This window comes from Ranitomeya variabilis, chromosome 2, assembly GCF_051348905.1.
Source record: "Ranitomeya variabilis isolate aRanVar5 chromosome 2, aRanVar5.hap1, whole genome shotgun sequence".
Lineage (NCBI taxonomy): Eukaryota > Metazoa > Chordata > Amphibia > Anura > Dendrobatidae > Ranitomeya > Ranitomeya variabilis.
Genome location: NC_135233.1, coordinates 357,185,580 through 357,203,697, shown reverse-complemented (window position 1 = coordinate 357,203,697; position 18,118 = coordinate 357,185,580). Strand labels below are relative to the sequence as shown.

Below are 18,118 nucleotides of genomic sequence, written 5' to 3'. Positions count from 1 at the left end.
CACCACTTCTGCATTTATCACCCACTCCTGGTTTTGGCTTATAAATACTGATGTAAAATACTGACCAAATACTGATAGTGTGACGGCAGCCTTATAGTGTATATAGCAGTGAATCTTTATGTCTCTGTATTCTAGAGGGAAAATAAAAGTATTTTTTTTCTTCCTGCAAAATAACAAAAAAAAAAAGTAAAACAAACAATTACAGAGATGTAAATTTTAATGCACTTTTAAAAAATAATAAACATCACAAATCAGAAAATGTCATGTCCCTGTAATCATAATAACCTGTAAAACACAGAGATCAGAATATTTATGATTATCGGTAAATGGAGCAAAAAAAAATGAAAAACAAATAAAATGCTGAGGCTGTGTTCACATGTAGCGTAAACTTTTTCTGCAGGTTTCCACATCAAATGACTCAATAATAATCTTCTCTAATTTTTTTTTCTCCTTTTATAGAGGCTTCTATTGAGAGCCTGGAAAAAAAGCATTTTAAAAACTGCGGTTACTTTATAAAAAAAAAAAAAACACTTAAAAAATGCTGCTTCACATCTGCACTTGCACCAAAATATATCAAATAAAAGGTGCATTCATAAAAAAAAGTGTAACAAAACTGCAATAGTCAGAGAAGATTGTTATTGCATAGTTTGGTGAGGACACCTGTGGAAAACAAAAGACACAGCATTTACGCTATGTGTGAACACGGCCTTACAGACACCAACAAGCCAGATGTTTAATAGTGAAGCTACATAAGGATAAGAAAGTTCTGGCGGCTTTGACTGAGTGAATGAACAAAAAATAATCCCATAGGTCCCCACTAGAGATGAGCAGGACGCACAGATGACGTTGCGTCAGCTCTGGGTAATCAAAAGAGGCGCCGCGGATGCCGGAAGTAAGAGATTCACGGTCTGTCCGCCCAGCCACCAGATAGGGCTGACCTGCATGCTGGACTGGAGTCCCGTGGGTGAATCCACTAATCTCTAGTTCCAACTAGTTGTCCTGGATACAGCGGACAGTCCGACGGTCCTGCCGTCTTGGGCATCTGACATCTCCTCCTGCCAGGGTAGAAAGAAATGATAAATGGATACAGCTCGGGGTGTGGCAAGGGGAGACGGTCAAAGTTCTCCAGTGCGTGCTACATGGGCCGCATATTCTGCCCCTATTTCTAGTTGGGAGGTATGACAGCTATAGGCAGCTATTTGGATCTAGACACTATCAATACATGTAAAGAAGACATTTGAGAGCAATCTACAAGAATGTAAACCATATCAATACATACATGAAAAATCATGAAAAGTAAATCTACAATTGTAATTTTTTTCACCTAACTTTATTATCAACTTATGAACACTTTCAACAAACTTTATGTCTATCTTCACACAACTTTATTGTTAATAGCGCAGACACAGTGAACACTATCAGCAAACTTTATGTCTTGACACTGCACAAATGCTATACTCATGACTCCATGCTGCTTTCTGCTACCACGGAGCTGATCTTCTGGACAGCTGGTCTCCACATGTGGTAACTAATTAATTGATTATCCCTTATGTGTCGCATATATAAAGGACTCTTTCTAACCTGCCTTACTTTACCCCTGATGAAGCCATAGGTCTAGTGATACCTGTGGGGGCTTTCTCCTGCCTCTGCTGCAACTTACAGGTTCTTCCTATACTTTTTATTGTATGGGCACCTGTGCTGGTGTTTTCATTATTTGCCTGTTATTCTTTATTATAGTAATTGTGTTTCATGTACTTGCTTAAAGAAAGGGAAAATATATATAGAATATTTCACATCTCCTTTTTATTGGTCCATTGATGAGTGGTGCATATTATAAGATTACAAATGCTAGCTGCCACATCTGGGTCAGACTGACATTGCACTATACAAATTATTACTGCATTATATATATATATATATATATATTAGTGTAGAACAGTATCCAAGAATTGTGTGTGGCTTTTTTTTTTTTTTATGTTGTGTAAAATGCACTCCTGTGTGTCTTCCAGGTTACTGATCACAATGGAGCTGGATATCGAACCCCGGACTATTATCTTTGGCATCTTGTTCTTGCTTGTCCTGTATATCTATGCATGGAGAAAGACTCTCAAAAAGAAAAATCTGCCCCCTGGACCACCGCCACTGCCCTTTCTGGGCACCACGTTCCATGTGGATAATAAAGAAATGCCCGAGTCTCTGTTGCAGGTTAGTCTGGGTTCAAATGTCCCATATCCATACATATTCTCTAGACCCCCATATTCACTAACGTGTTTTTTTTTTTTTTTTTTTCTGCCATACACCACACATGTTTAACCCCTATCCTTGTATGGAGTAGGCTCCCTTACATGTAAAGGGAACCTGACATCTGATGTGTACTACCTGATTCTCAGGCACATGTATCACACACTGGCTATGTGACTCACACTGCATTGTGTCAGAGAAAATCCTACTTTAAAAACTGCTATGAAATAGATTAAGGCTTCTCCCTGCCTGCTGCCCATGACTAACAGATCTCAACTAGTGACAATCGAGCATGCTCGGGTTATATCTTAGTGTCTTCGCATTGCTCGTATAATATGTTCCAGACCCCGTGGCTGTATGATTCATGCCTGTTGGGCAATCCCTGCATATGGTGCAGCTGTCAGGCAATCTTCTCATATGTTGCCACTGTCTAAAATCTGCTGCGTGAAACCTATATTTGAGCATGCCAAAGACACACTTGGATTGTACTCGAGCATGCTTGAATAACACCTTGCCTGACCACTTTCGCTCATCACTAGTTTCAACCTATACATGCAGGGAGTGTTCCTCCAGGTGAGAAACTGTTAGAACCCTCTCCCTCACATGCATGACTGAAACCATACAACCAGCGCCTGATACATGCAGTCCATCAATGTATCGGCTGTCAAGTTCCCTTGAGATGCCCAATTGGAGTGTCTGACACCCATCCCCTTCCCAGTGCCTGCTGAAGGTCCCCCATGGCTGACATCTTTGTACTCCTGTGATCAGTGTTGGACTGGGGTGCTAAGGGCCCACCAGTAACTGACTGTGGGGGCTCACTTTTCACCTGCATACAAATATACTGCCATCATTCACAAATTTACTTCTATCTCTATAATAAACTGGGTAGTTTAGTTAATGAATGATGAGATGCTGATTTTTATGTACAGAGTGAATTTAATTATGCCAAATAAAGCCCATATAGTAGGGTTGGGGGCCCATTTCTGCACAGGGTCCCATCAGGGGATTCCCCTGTTACCCTGTCGGCCAGTCCGAGCCTGCCTGTGATGCCCAGCCACAGGCTCCAACATTGTTCAAGTTTGCCAGCTTCAGTGAATTCCTAAACTTCATATCAAATTGATTTACCGTACTAATTTCTAATGCCTAAATATCAGGCATATTGGCATGTAACGATGCTCCACAGGCCAAAACATAAGTGCTGTAGCATAAGGGGTCAACTTGTTCATCCTCTTCCCATTATCCAGTCCATACATGGCAAAGAAGTTGCAGCTGCATCCCCCTACTCCCGATCATCCATTAATTAATTACCACTCATGATCTTTCCTTAACACTGTTGTTGCATGATAAAACTCTGACCATATTCCTAGCACCCCATAAACTAATTTTGAAGTTTGATTATCAAAGGACTATCTGTTTTGGTTTTGTTTTTTTGCCATAAATTACTGATCCATGTGCCAAATGTTGCATCATATTTTTATATAGTGTAAAATTCATATTTTATTTCTTTTATCTTTGTCTTCCAGCTCAGTGAGACTTTCGGTCCAGTGTTCACCATCTACCTGTCCAACTCACCCGTTGTGGTCCTTATCGGTTATGATTGTGTGAAAGAGGCTTTAGTAGATAATGGAGAAGTATTCAGCATGAGAGGACCCTCAGAAGTTGGAGATCTGCTCTTCAGAGATTATGGTGTGTTACAGATCTTGCTGAGACAATTGGATCTTGGCTAAGAATTGCTCCCTATTATGGTGGGGGGGGGGGGGAGGTGGCAGGTAACAGTTTTTAAATGGGGAAAAAAAATAAGTTGTGGCTCTCAAAAGGCCAATCTCATGTATGCAAAAGTACTGACAAATAATTTGTTAAACTGTATAGAATCCAAGGAACTCATCATAAAAACATTCAATATCACTGAGTACCTGTCATTTGAACCCAGAAAGTTGAGGACTCTGAAATTCCCAGTGTCCATGAGTCTGCTGTTCATTCCCACTTTACACTGCATCACTACACTTGCAGAAATTTTCATACTTGTTGCTTTTGGAGTGCAGTATGTGAAATTTCTACTTGTTGACCAGCTAAGTTTCTCGTGTGTTTTCACACCTCTTAGATGCTCTCTATCAGTGGATTGAACAGGCTCTGATGCTGTAACTGTGTTTTAACACTTTGGAGGTGAAAAGAGAAGGAACAAAAAATGTCCCACAAGAGCACAGATCTTACATCACAAAATGGCAGTGGCAGTTACTTGATATGGAGAAGTGTCTGTTTTTCTCCTAATCAGGATTGATCTTGACCAATGGTGAGAGATGGAGACAGTTGCGCAGTTTTTCTCTTTCTGCCTTGATACAATTTGGAATGGGAGCAAAAAGCATTGAAGAACGTATACAAGAGGAAGCGCATTACTTGACTGAAGAGATTGAGAAGACCAAAGGTGAGTTAAAAAATAATTGGAAAGGGTGGGGGGGGGGGGGTGCTAATGAAACTTGTAATTTGGAAAGGTTGTGGTGTGTTTTTTTTTTTTTTTTTTTTTTTTAATCTGCTGACATTCTCCTTTTGTAAAATCTTCTGTCTTGCATAGTTTATAGCTTGTTGAGGAAACTGACCATCAGAGCCTGACCGTGTGGTACTTGCACTGCAGGTTGGGGAGTTAACTCCTGAAATCCCAGCCACCCTTCTCCAATCCATTTGCTCTTGTTCAGTTACACTTGCTGACCTCCCCCTTTCCTATGTACTGCTGTCATGCAAAATATCCCCAGCCAGCACCATCAGCTCTCTTCTAGAGCACTATTCCTATTCATTATATTTGCATATAGATCAAACAAGCTAACAGTGACTTTAGAATAAGCAACACATTAAGACTATTAACTTGTCATAGAAGCCAGCAGAATCTTAGAAAAGACCAGACTACTGCATACAAATTGTCAAGCAAAGTGGAGGCTCTGAAATGTGGTACTGCTGAAGAATAACCCTTGGTGTATGCACACTTTATGGATTAGATGTGGAGTTTCTGCAACTCTTCAACTCTATTTCCACATGTATTACATGTTGAATTGCAAGCGTGAATACTACAAAATTCAGCACAAATTGACATGTTGCATATCTTAAAATGCACACAACAGGTCTTATGTAAAAATTTCTAAGTGTACATATTTAGGCTGGGGTCACACTTGCTGTATGCAAAATTAGTCCGAGTCGCACAAGTGTTCTCCATATGGTCATCCGTGTGTAATGTTTGCAATACAACTTTTTTTTTTTTTTTTCCACACCTATGCTTGCATATGGCTTTACATTTCTAACTGTCTTTCACCATTGAGTTTAATGGCTAAATGGGTTGAAATAATGTGTGCATATCTGTCACAAGCTACACTGATGGTCCGTGTGGTGTCTGAGGTTTTTCTTGCATCCATAGGCTTGCATTGGCGAGTCTTGGCCGAGTCTTGGTGACTATCACATGCTGCATTTTTTTTTTTTTTTTTAACACACACCTTGAATACGCATGACAAAAAAGTGATGTGAGCTGCCCCATAGATTAACACTGGTCGAAGTGCTATGCAATGTTTTCTTGCATATCACTCATATTCAACGGTAGTGTGACTCCAGCCTTAGAATCTCAGTAACCTAGCTGTGCCTTTTCTATCAAATAACTGCAGTGTGCACTCTAACCTAGAGGGTTTTCCAAGAATATACAGTAAATGTAAATAAAAACTTGTCTCCACTCCCCATCCATCTCCCATTTTAGGCCACGTTCAGGAAGGGCACATCTGTAATTCTGTTAAATCAAATGCCTCCTCCCTCTTTTCAGGCACTCCCTTTAACCCAGCACATATATTGACCTCGGCTATCTGCAACGTTCTCTGCTCCGTTGTGTTTGGAGAACGTTTTGATTATCAAGATGTCAAATTTAGGACCTTTTATACCTTGCTGAAAGAAATGACCATACTTATGTCTACATCTTGGGGAATGGTAAGTTAATAATTTTCTATACTCTTGGTTAAGTCTTTAGAGAACCTGCCCTACTACAGAAGGGGTTGCAGAATTATCAAACCAACTTTTTTTTTTTTTTTTCCAGTTTCTTAACATGTTTCCTAGTATCCTCAGTCGTATTTCTGGACCCCATCAGAGAATATTTATAAATTTGGCAAAACTGCAAGACTTTATTGCAGAGTCCATGGAAAATCACAAAGTGACACTTGACCCAAACTGTCCCAAGAGTTTCCTTGACGCTTATATAATAAAGATGGAGGAGGTGATGTATAAACATTATGTAAAACTTTTTATGAAAGGTGAAGAAAAAGTTGGCTTTCATAGTATCTACATAGAACACTATAAAATTAACTAACCACACTGCCTATGACAATTACAAATATTCTGTGACTTTGCAGGAGAAGTACAATCCAAAAACTGAATTCCACTTTGATAATTTGTCTGGTACGATCATCGACCTATTTTTCGCTGGAACAGAAACGACAAGTGTAACCCTGCAGTATGGCTTGCTCTATCTGCTCAAATATCCACATGTGGAAAGTAAGTGCTTCTCTTTTCTTGTTGGCGGGTTGGTCAAGGACTATAAAAACATGGCTGCTTTCCATCATAAAAAGTTAATCGCTTATTTCTTAATTTCCAACTTGGCTAAAGTGAATAGAACTGAGCTGTTATTAGACACAACTTATGAACAGGCATGGTGTTTGATTTTTCTACAAAAAAAAAAAAATTGCCCTAGTCTTATAAAACATGATCTCCAGAAGAGAGCGTTTAGTTCAGCACAGGGGTTAGCACAGATGCTGGGGTCCTGGGTTCAAATCCCACAAGGACAACATCTGGAAGGAGTTCTTGCGGTGGTTGCATGGATTTCTCTAGTTCCTACCACATTCAAACATAGACTAGGAAGTTAGATCATGAGCCCCATTGGGGTCAACATTTATCTGTGCTGTGGACTATGATGCTATAGAAGCATAGTCTTGAGGTTGAGGTATTTTTGTAATGGATGGATGTTGGTTAAGCTTACAAATCAATACCTATTTTCATAAAGTCTATAGTAAGTGAATAAAGGGTCTCTCTTTGATATCTAACTTTTGACCAGAGTAGACAGGTTAAGAGTCTCTCAATGTAGGACCTGTCCTATTCTGCACCAAACAACCACATGGTTTGGAATGGGAATTTTGTAAAGCTACAGTTTCACTTGGGCTAAGCTGCTGGAAATATGAACTGCTACTGAAGGCTTTCCTAACCATGGGGCCTACAACCACTAGCGGTAACCTATTAGAAGGTCACGTTATGATTTTATTAAGGGGACCCTTATGGAAGTGTCATACAGCCAAAAAACATAGATGAGGATTGCAACTCTTGGACTGGCCTTCAGCGCTCATGTCCCAAGCGTGACGGCTGCATAGAAATATCTTCCAAGTTATACGGCTCTCTGACTCCCAAGTAAATTGGCCAAGGCAGAGAACCAATTAACACAATTTTGTTAAAGATGGAATTAAGTGATTAAATGGTGCTTAAACTTTATTTTTTAATCTTTTAAAGTAACAAAGTTTAGGACATGAGATGACCAAATCCTCAATTACCAGTAACAGAGCATTGCGTGGCATAGGAGAGACATTACCCTTTAGACCAGTCAGGACTCTCATACAAACCAAATTGGGCAGCCTGCCTGAAGGGCCACTGACCAAAACATGTCTGCAAACCAAGACTGTAGTTGGCAGGGGGGAGGGGAATGGGTAGTTCCTGGTAATGCCAAACTAGAGCCATGTTGTAGACAACCCAAGTTGTCCACGTTTCTGATGCCACATAGAAATTGCTGAGGAATATTTACTATACTTTGTATAACATCTTAAAATGATTTGTCATCTATGCCAAAAAGGAAAGATTCATGTGGAGGTGGATCATGTGATTGGCCAGAATCGATGTCCTTCATTAAAAGATCAAGACAAGATGCCTTACACGAATGCCGTTGTACATGAAATTCAAAGGTTCGCGGACATCACTCCAATGGGACTTTCACACGCAACCATTCGAAACACAAGGTTCCGAGGATACAACATTCCTAAGGTTAGCATTTCAGTTCTCTCAATTCTATAGGGGCTGGTAGTCCAAGCAATTTATTATTTTTTTTTTATTTTTTGGGAAACTTTGATTGTCATGTGCTCATCCAAAGGGGGTAAACCACTGTTTAATACAGTGAAACCATAGATTCAAAGATTGTAGCTCATGTCATTTTGAGGTAAAGTTCATGCTCTGGTTCTTCTCTTGCAGGGCACTGCAATTTTTCCATTGCTGACTTCTGTCTTGAAGGATCCCAAATATTTTAAGAACCCTCTACAGTTTGATCCCACAAACTTCCTGAATGCTAATGGAAGCTTCCGTAAGAATGACGCCTTTGTGCCTTTCTCATTAGGTAATTTGGTCAAAACATTGTCATCAGTGTATTGTGGCAGTTGTCCACTGATGGTGTTGTAGTGGCTTAAACTGGGATCACTGATTCTGTCAATGCATCATATACTTGGCCAGAACTAGGATAAGTAGTAAATATTTACCACATCTACAAAGACTTACATGGTCCACTTTATTCTGAAGGTCTGTCGAATCCACACAAACCTTAATGTTTCTAGTGCAGTGACCAGTTGTCTAGTAAATTAACGATGATCCTGACAGATGCTAAAATGTGTGCGCAACTTATGGCTGGACCTTTGTAGGGTGGCTGACACAATCTTTATTTTCTATTCGCCACGACCGCACCCACTGAGAGAGGGGATCTGCCCCTAGGAACAGGAAACCTACAGAGAGATAAAAGGGGCGGCCCCCCCTCGCTCCTCAGTTGGTTTCCTGTTCCTAGAAGGAAGCCCACAGAGAAGATCTCTGTAGACACTGTACAGCGGTGTCTGAGAAGAGGAAAACTCGCCTGGATGCCGCCTGTACGTCTCTGCTGAGTGGCAGGGGCTCCAGAGCGAGTAAAAGCAGAGTCAGGGATTCCTGATGGTTCCCCCCTCGTCTGCACCGGCCGAATAGTGGGGCCTGAAAAGTTCCAACGATCTCCCTGCTGGGACATCGTTGTTGAAGGACGACCATAGCAGTGTGAGCTGGACCAGAATATCAAGTTACCTGGTCGATCCCGGTCTGGAACGGTGTGGCGCTGAACAGCTGTGGCTCCCCCCGGTCCCTCAGGTACAATGCGTGGGGTTGCAGTGCCGAAAAAATGCGGCAGGCGCATGCGCAGTGCGTCCAGAATCCCGGATGTAGTATGGCCGACCCCCTGAGGTCGGCATTGAATTTCCGGGGGAACCGCCATGTTGGATTCCTCCTGGCGGTGTTCGCAGGTCTCCTGATGCAGGTAATTAAAAAAAAAAAAAAAAAAAGGGGGATTGCAGCTGCGGGGGCTGGGATTGATAGTCCGCACTATAAAAGTCCGTTAGGAAGGGAAAACAGTGCGCATTGTCGTCCCACGAGGAAGTCAGTGAGCACCCTGTAGAAGAGCCACTAATGCAAAGTGGTAATGCTGCAAAAAGGAATAGTGGACACTCCAGGAAGAGTGATTCCACTGATAAATCGGGAAGGAAATCATCCCGTTCCACACCCCAGACCGGACGATCCACCCAACAATCGGTATAGTATGCTTCAGAATGTTTGGGTATACAGCTCCTTCAGAGCTTATATTGGTCTCCTCTGCTTATGTCCCTCTAGGCAAAAAGCAAGGAGAAGACCAAGCACAAGCAGTGTGCTATGTGTATTGAGCCCCTGCCTGACTCTTATTCTAAAAGGTTGTGTCAGGCATGCATAGATGACACCCTGCGGCAGGAGGAGTCCGTTAAAATGGACGAAATACGGCTTATGATTCGGGAGGAACTCCAATCGTTGAGTGGTGGTGGTCCCTCAGGCAGTGTTGAAAAGAGGAGTAGGAGAAAATCCTCACCTAATGCTGACACGTCGGTGGAAAGTGGGGAGATTGATTCAGACGTCTCCCACTTGTCTGGTTCCTCAGATGAGGAGGAACATGTCTGTTTCCCGACTGAGGGAGTAAATAGTCTAGTCAAATCAGTGAGGAAAACTATGGGGGTGTCGGAGGTTAAAGAACCCCAAACGGCCCAGGAGGTTATGTTCGCAGGTCTATCTCAGCGAAAGGGCCACGTATTCCCAGTAGACCAGACTATAAAAGACCTCATTAAAAAAGAGTGGAGCAAGGGGCCGAAGGGGTTTACACCAGTGTCCTGTAAGAGACATTACCCCTCTGAGGACGAAGATTTAAATACCTGGACTAAAGTTCCAAAGGTTGATGCGGCTGTCGCATCCACTTCCCGCCGTTCTTCCCTACCAGTGGAAGATGCAGGCTCCTTATCTGATCCCATGGATAGGAAATCGGATGCACTTTTGAAAAAATCGTGGGAGGCCTGTCACTGCGTTTAGGCCGGCAATCTCAACCACATGTACCAGTAGATCTATGCTGGTTTGGTTAGACCAGCTGGACCAGAATATCAAGAGTGGTATATCTAGGGAGAAATTGCGGGCATCCATCCCCTTAATTAGGAGCGCTGCGGCATTTATATCTGATGCCTCCGTGGATTCTCTCCGCCTGGCGGCCAGGACAGCTAGCCTCGCAAATACTGCCCGCCGAGCCTTATGGTTAAAGAACTGGAAGGGGGATGCCCAGTCCAGATCCAAGTTGTGTGCCATACCCTGTCAGGGTGAGTACCTCTTTGGAACTATTCTGGATGAGATACTCACTAAGGCGGGTGAACGTAAAAATGGTTTTCCTAATCCCTTTGTTCCTGCTTACAGAAGGGCATTTAGGAGGCCAACATTTGGCAGAAAGGGAAGCTTTAAAGAGCAATGGAGGAACAAAGACTTCAGGCAGAAAGGCAATTTGTTTAACAAACGTCCCTTCAAACCAGCCGAAAAATTCCGGGAACCCTATTCCACCAGTGGGCGGTAGACTACTGGGATTTATCAATCAGTGGAGAGAAATAACTGTCAACCCATGGGCCATAAAATTAATATCCTCAGGCCTCACCCTAGACTTCATCCGAAAACCTCCGGATTCCTTTCTGCTCACCTCCCTAAAATCCAAACTACAACAAGAAGCATTGGAAGTAGAAGTTAAGTCCCTTCTTGCAAAACGGGTCTTAATAGAGGTTCCGTCATCTCAAACGGGGCAGGGGTTCTACTCCCCCTTGTTTCTGATTACAAAACCTGACGGATCCTATAGAACTATATTTAATTTGAGAAAACTAAACATGTTCATAAAACCCACAACATTTAAAATGGAATCCATTCGATCAGGCATTAAAAATTTGTTCCCTAACTGTTACATGGTAGTACTTGATCTCAAAGATGCTTATTACCATCTTCCTATACACCAGTCACACCAGCAGTTTCTTCGGGTAGCAGTGGTTATAGACGGTCAAGTTCGTCATTTTCAATATAGAGCAATGCCCTTTGGTCTATCTATGGCTCCTAGGGTCTTTACTAAGTTACTTTTGGAAGTAATGTCCTTTCTACGATTAAAAGACACGTTAGTCATCCCATATCTGGATGACCTACTAATTGTGGGGAAAAATTTCTTAGTGTGAGCAAAGGTTAGAGGAGGTAGTATCCTCTTTACAAAAGCTTGGATGGATTGTTAACTGGGAAAAATCCAGACTCCAACCCGTCACTTGTCAGAGATTTTTAGGTCTCCTTCTGGATTCAGTAGACCAAAAATGTTGGTTGCCTGATGATAAAAAGTTTTCGATCATTAGCAAAGTGGATTTAGCTATCAAAAAGCGTAATATGTCACTGAGAAATGCCATGTCATTGTTGGGTTCACTATCATCATGTATCCCTGCGGTTAAATGGGCTCAATTCCATACCAGGCAACTCCAAAAATTGGTATTACAGGACGACACTAAAAATAGGGTACATTTAGATCGAACAATTTTCTTAACGGCAGAGGTAGTACACTCCCTTACATGGTGGTTAGATTGGGGAAATCTATCAGAGGGGGTACCATGGGTCATTACCCCTTCTACTGTAGTAACCACAGATGCTAGTCCGGAGGGCTGGGGAGCACATTTTGGTGATGAGGTGGTTCAGGGCCTTTGGTCCAGGTCAGAATTGGCTAATTCCTCTAATGTAAAAGAATTAAGAGCCATATATTATTCCCTACTCCACTTTCTTCCCCAGCTACGAGGCTCTCACACAAGGGTCCTCTCAGACAACACCTTGGCAGTAGCCTATTTAAATCATCAAGGAGGTACACGGTCAGAAAATCTTATGGAAATCTCATCGGACATCATGACGTTAGCCGAAAGTCATCTGTTGTCCTTATCAGCGGTACACATCAGAGGTATAGACAACATTCGTGCCGATTTCCTCAGTCGCCATACCCTTCATCAAGGGGAGTGGATGCTCAGCAGAGATATTTTCCGGCTGATAACAGACCGATGGGGCGTGCCACAAATAGACCTATTCGCAACAAGGTCCAACCGTCAGGTCAAAACATTTGCTTCCCTTTGCAGACTGGACAACCCTGACATATTCGATGCCCTTCAGGTGCCATGGACATACGACCTGGCCTATGCATTCCCTCCATGGAATCTATTACCTATAGTAATAAGAAAAATAAGGGTGGAGGGGGCAAGAGTTCTGTTGGTAGCCCCATTCTGGCCCAAAAGGCCATGGTTCTCCTGGCTCAGGGCGATGTCAACTACAGACCCTTGGATCCTGCCTCAGACCAAGGACCTGTTGTCTCGGGGACCGTTTTTCCATCCTCGGGTAAAAGGCATGAATCTGACGGTATGGAATTTGAGAGGCACTTACTAACTCTAAGGGGTTTTTCCAGTGGGCTTATAGATACTCTTATGAAGAGTAGAAAGCCTTCCACTACCCAAATCTATGTCAGGGTTTGGAAAAAATTCCTTCAATTTCATACTGCACAACTTTCCGCTGAAGCACCTATATTTTCAATATTGGAGTTCTTACAAAAAGGACTTGAATTGGGACTGTCTGTAAATACTCTAAGAGTCCAGGTTTCAGCTCTAGGAGCCCTCTTTAGTTATGATGTGGCGGGAGATAGATGGGTTTCTCGTTTTATATCAGCATGTGAACGATCAAAACCTATTCATATACCACAGGTGCCTCAGTGGGATCTATCTCTGGTCCTAGATGCCTTGAAACAAAGCCCGTTTGAGCCTCTACAGGCGGCCTCATTAAAGAACATCTCGCTAAAAACAATACTGTTAGTAGCGTTAGTATCCGCTAGAAGAGAGTGATCTCCATGCCTTGTCAATTGACCCTCCTTATCTATCCGTGACATCTGATAGAATAATTTTAAAAACGGACCTTTGTTATCTCCCTAAAGTAGCCACTAGTTTTCATAGATCCCAGGAGATCTTGTTACCTACCTTCTATAAAGACCACTCGACTCCAGAAGAAGCCAGGCTTCATACCCTAGATGTTAAGAGAACTATTCTAGCCTACTTAGAGAGGACTAGGGACTGGAGGAAGAGTAGGGCTCTTTGTCTCTTTCCAGGGAAAAACCAAAGGTTCCAGAGTTACAAAGAACACGCTATCACGCTGGATTAGAGATGCCATAGTCCCGGCATATAAAGCTGGAGGAAGAGATCCTCCAATGCATGTGGGAGCACACTCTACAAGAGCCGTGCCGACCTGGGCAGAGAGGGCGAATGTGCCGATAGACCTTATATGTAAGGCTGCGACTTGGTCTTCACCAAATACCTTCTATAGACACTATAGATTAGATCTATCTGCTGCTTCTGACCTAACCTTTGGGGTTTCGGTTCTTGATTCAGTTAACCCACCCAGTATATAGTCTCTGAAAATCTCTCAGTGGGTGCTGTCGTGGCGAATAGAAAATATCGATTACTCACCGGTAATGCTTTTTTATAGAGCCCACGACAGCACCCATTCAAATCCCTCCCTTTTCTTTATTTAGTCGCACGTGGTGTCTTAATAGGGAGATGTATATAATAGAGTAATATGGTATGAAGTTGTAAATATGTATATATGCCTAAACCTGTTAAAACTAAAAAACCTGGCGGCGGTTCCTCCTTTTTCTCTGTAAAACAACTGAGGAGCGAGGGGGGGGCCGCCCCTTTTATCTCTCTGTAGGTTTCCTGTTCCTAGGGGCGGATCCCCTCTCTCAGTGGGTGCTGTCGTGGGCTCTATAAAAGAGCATTACCGGTGAGTAATCCGATATTTTTCCATTGACATGGCCACATGAGGGCTTCTTTATGGGATGAGTTCACAACTTATACATTGGATTAAATTATGTTAGTCTTAGATCAGACTTTCAACACCACAATACTAAAATTGTTTTCCCTTTTTTAACTGGGTAGTTGGAAAAGGAGTGATGCAAACTTTTTTTGCTCACTTTTAAGGACACTGATCTTTTCTTTGCTTGTGCTATATCTACAGCATTGCTGTGTACTGTATTACTATGTATAATATAGCATACAGTATGTAACATGTTTCCAAATGAAAGCTGATGTTAAAGAGTACCGTCATAATTGGCACAGGGGTCTTCAGCAGATGACCTGGCGTATCATCCAATTGGTACCTACATGCCAATTGACAGCACTTGTGGGGGTGCCATTGTGCACCATTGTCATAGAAGACAGGGGTATTTGACAGGTTTAACAGTGGCAGTTTAACCCACTAAATACTGATGTATGCCCTCTGCCCTCCAGCGCCCCGAGGTCATAGCAAGAGGCTGAGCACTGCCATGGTGACCTGATGTCGTCTTGACAAATCTATGGCTAGTTGGATCATGAGCAGTGTATGGTCTAACTAGTTAGTCAGTGCAGTACTGACACTAAAAGCATTGCTATAACTTATAACGTCAATCAGAGCTGTGACAGTCCCATAGTGGAACTACGGTAACTAAAATTGTATTTTGTAATCACACACTGTACCCATAAAGATTATAAAATAAAGTACACATTAATTTTGACATGTCCAGAACACCCAAGCCTCAAACGGTCCCACTAGTTTACCCATTCGGTGAACAATGTAAAATTATTATTTTTTTCCCAGTTTCATAGATGCTGTAAAGATCATTGTTAGCTGGGTGGAGCCCCTAGATGTTCAGATTTGGCCAACACACAAATTTAAAATGGGAATCTGAACTCTTCACTTGAATGGGGGGCCCAAACATCAAGTGTGCAATACTGTCATGTGCATGACAGAGCAGCAAACACAATTTCTGATTGGCAGTAAAATAATTATTGGTCAGACAGCTGCATTTCTCACTATCAAATAGCATCAAGAGCCCCCAACTGTGATCTGAGGTAAAGTTTCCTCTGGTCAATGGCGCCAGCTGATGGGACTACTTCTCCCTTCAGCCTGTACCTGCTGCCACTAATAGTGAGAGCAAGCTGCGAATGATGGGAGTACTCATCAGCCAGCACCTGCACTCTAAATAAATAACTTAAACCCTTAACATCCAATGACAGTCTGAGTCAATCACTGGATGCCTCCCCCTGTTTGGTGCAGGCTCCAGCGATGAGCTCGCACCTCTTCTGGCACATGACAACTGATCTGATAAGCAGATATGTGCCCATAACAGCCACGGGTGGAATCGCAATTCAACTGCAGCTCTTAACATGTTAAATGCTGCTGACAAACTGACAGCAGCATTTAATATGCACACGCAGGAAGCAAGTCATTACCTCCTCCCATCGGCACCCATTTCACACGACCACAGGTCGCTGATGTGTTGACATGACAACCCGGGGTCAGAAGGAGACCCCTGTGATTGACCTAGCTGGATAGCTGAGCACCACCCAGCAGTTGGGGTCCATAGCAAGTGTATCTGCTACATGCTGTCCCTTGGAGACTATTGAAGCAAGTAAAAAGTGAAGAATGTTTACAAAAATATAAAAAAAATATAAGTTTAAATCACACTCCCCTTTCACCTCATTCAAATTAAACCGATAAATATACACATTTGGTATTGCTGCATTCAGAATCGCCCTATTATAAGAAAATTCAATCTGCAAATGGCATAAGGGGGGTGGATTTCTAAACACCAGAATATATTTAATTGTGTCGCTTTAACATTGCAACACGCCTGACATTTTTATATACCATAAATCATTTTGATCGGTGCACCAAATAAGCTACAGATCTCTGGGGGGGAAAAAAGGCAACTTTTTTTTTTTTTCACCACTTAAAGAACATGTTTGGAATCTACAAAACTCGTAATGACCTGGAGAATCATAATGGCAGGTCAGTTCTGGCATTTAGTTAACATGGTAAAAAAAAAAATTGCTAAATTGCACTTTTTTTTTTTTTTTTTCCACTTCCCCCACATTTGGATTTTATTTTCCAGTACGCTATATGGTAAAATCAATGGTGATATTCAATGTTACAACTAATCCTGCAAAAAAAAACAAGCCCTCACGTGGCAATATTGACAGAAAAGTAAAGTTATGGCTCTGGGAAGAAGGGGAGCAAAGATTGACAATGGCAAAATTCAGAAGTCATATCGAACAAATTTTACAGCTATAATGAATAGATCACAAAATAATATTGGGATCAGTTGAAGTGTTCCCAAAGTGACAGTGGTCAGTTTTCTAGAACTTGGCCTGGTTATGAAGGTGATAATGGGCTTGGAGTTCATTTGTCCATGTCATAAAGTATTGTCAACTCATTTTACACTTGTTTGCAATAAAGTCTTAACTAATTGTCACTATGTATAAAGTGTCTAGATTTTATTTATTTTTTTATTTTTTTACCCACAGGCAGCAGAAGTTGCATTGGCGAGAGTCTGGCACGGATGGTATTATTTCTGTTCCTGACAAACATACTACAGAAGTACAACCTGAAACCCATATTGGCTCCTGATGAAATTAATATCATCCCTGAGCCAAATAAAAACATGGCAGTACCAAGGGCATACAAGTTGTATGTGATCCCCAGAAGGCGGAAGAGCTCTTAAACATTACTTTGTTTGGTAACTGGTTAATTTACATGTTTGTAATACAAAAAACTCAAAATAAAGTTGCATTATATATTCATATCCACACTGTGTAGATACTTTTATAACTTTCCACAATCTGTAACCTCAGGTCATCGCACAATAGTCTGGTTTTTCCCATAAATCACCCCTTCTATAGAACTTTCTGTCCTGGCGCATATTGTAATATTGTCCTCCCATATTAAAAACCTCAAGAACAACTTGAAGCCTACCACTTAATAATTCTGCTACCATCACCACCTGAGCAGTTTTCAAATAAACCCCTTTTACCTACTGTCTCTTATGTCCTTAAGAATGGGAAAGACTGTCAGCAGGGTCTTTGGTCTCGAGAAATTGCAAGTGATTGCATTGTCTAGATCTGTACCATGATGGACTCTTATAGTTCTGGCATGAGGCCAATGAAAAGGCTCAAAGGGAACGTGATTCACCCAATGGACTTTTCTTGGTGTAAATGTGGGATGGCAGGGTCACAGAAAGGCTTTTCTCACAACTTTTGTATCCGTTCTGCAAAGTAAATTTTCCTCCTCCTGGAGCCCTTGATTCTCCTTTCATCGCACTCGGTCTGGTCTGATGTCAACAATGATGTCCCATGAACAGTGATATCAACTACATGCAGTGTGATGACCTCCACACAGCCCTCAATGCACTAGAATTGCTTGCATAAAGTAGACTCCTATATAGCCCTCCATCTATTACCATGGCCCCCACAAAGCATTCCATATAGTAAAATGCATCCCATAGTTCTCCCCATACAGGATGCTGCACATTCTTTCCCCACCTCCCAATTTTGAAAGCCTCACCACCTCAATTTTTCCCACTGCAGCCAGCATTGTGATGCTATACATCCTACCTGTACATGAATGTCCAAGTCACCAGAACATGGTAAACGCCTACCTCCCTTGGACCATCACGTAA

General features: G+C 42.1%; 1 protein-coding gene across 1 annotated transcript; it reads left to right on the top strand.

The window, feature by feature from the left end:
- Window positions 1-1,588: 1,588 nt before the first annotated feature.
- Window positions 1,589-17,245, top strand: LOC143805890 (cytochrome P450 2A5-like). Its single transcript, XM_077285636.1, has 10 exons — window positions 1,589-1,662; window positions 2,010-2,205; window positions 3,765-3,927; window positions 4,514-4,663; window positions 6,035-6,195; window positions 6,302-6,478; window positions 6,615-6,756; window positions 8,096-8,283; window positions 8,488-8,629; window positions 16,968-17,245. Exons 2-10 carry the CDS (start codon window positions 2,023-2,025, stop codon window positions 17,162-17,164), a joined length of 1,503 nt encoding a protein of 500 aa, XP_077141751.1. The 5' UTR covers window positions 1,589-1,662; window positions 2,010-2,022; the 3' UTR covers window positions 17,165-17,245.
- Window positions 17,246-18,118: the final 873 nt, after the last annotated feature.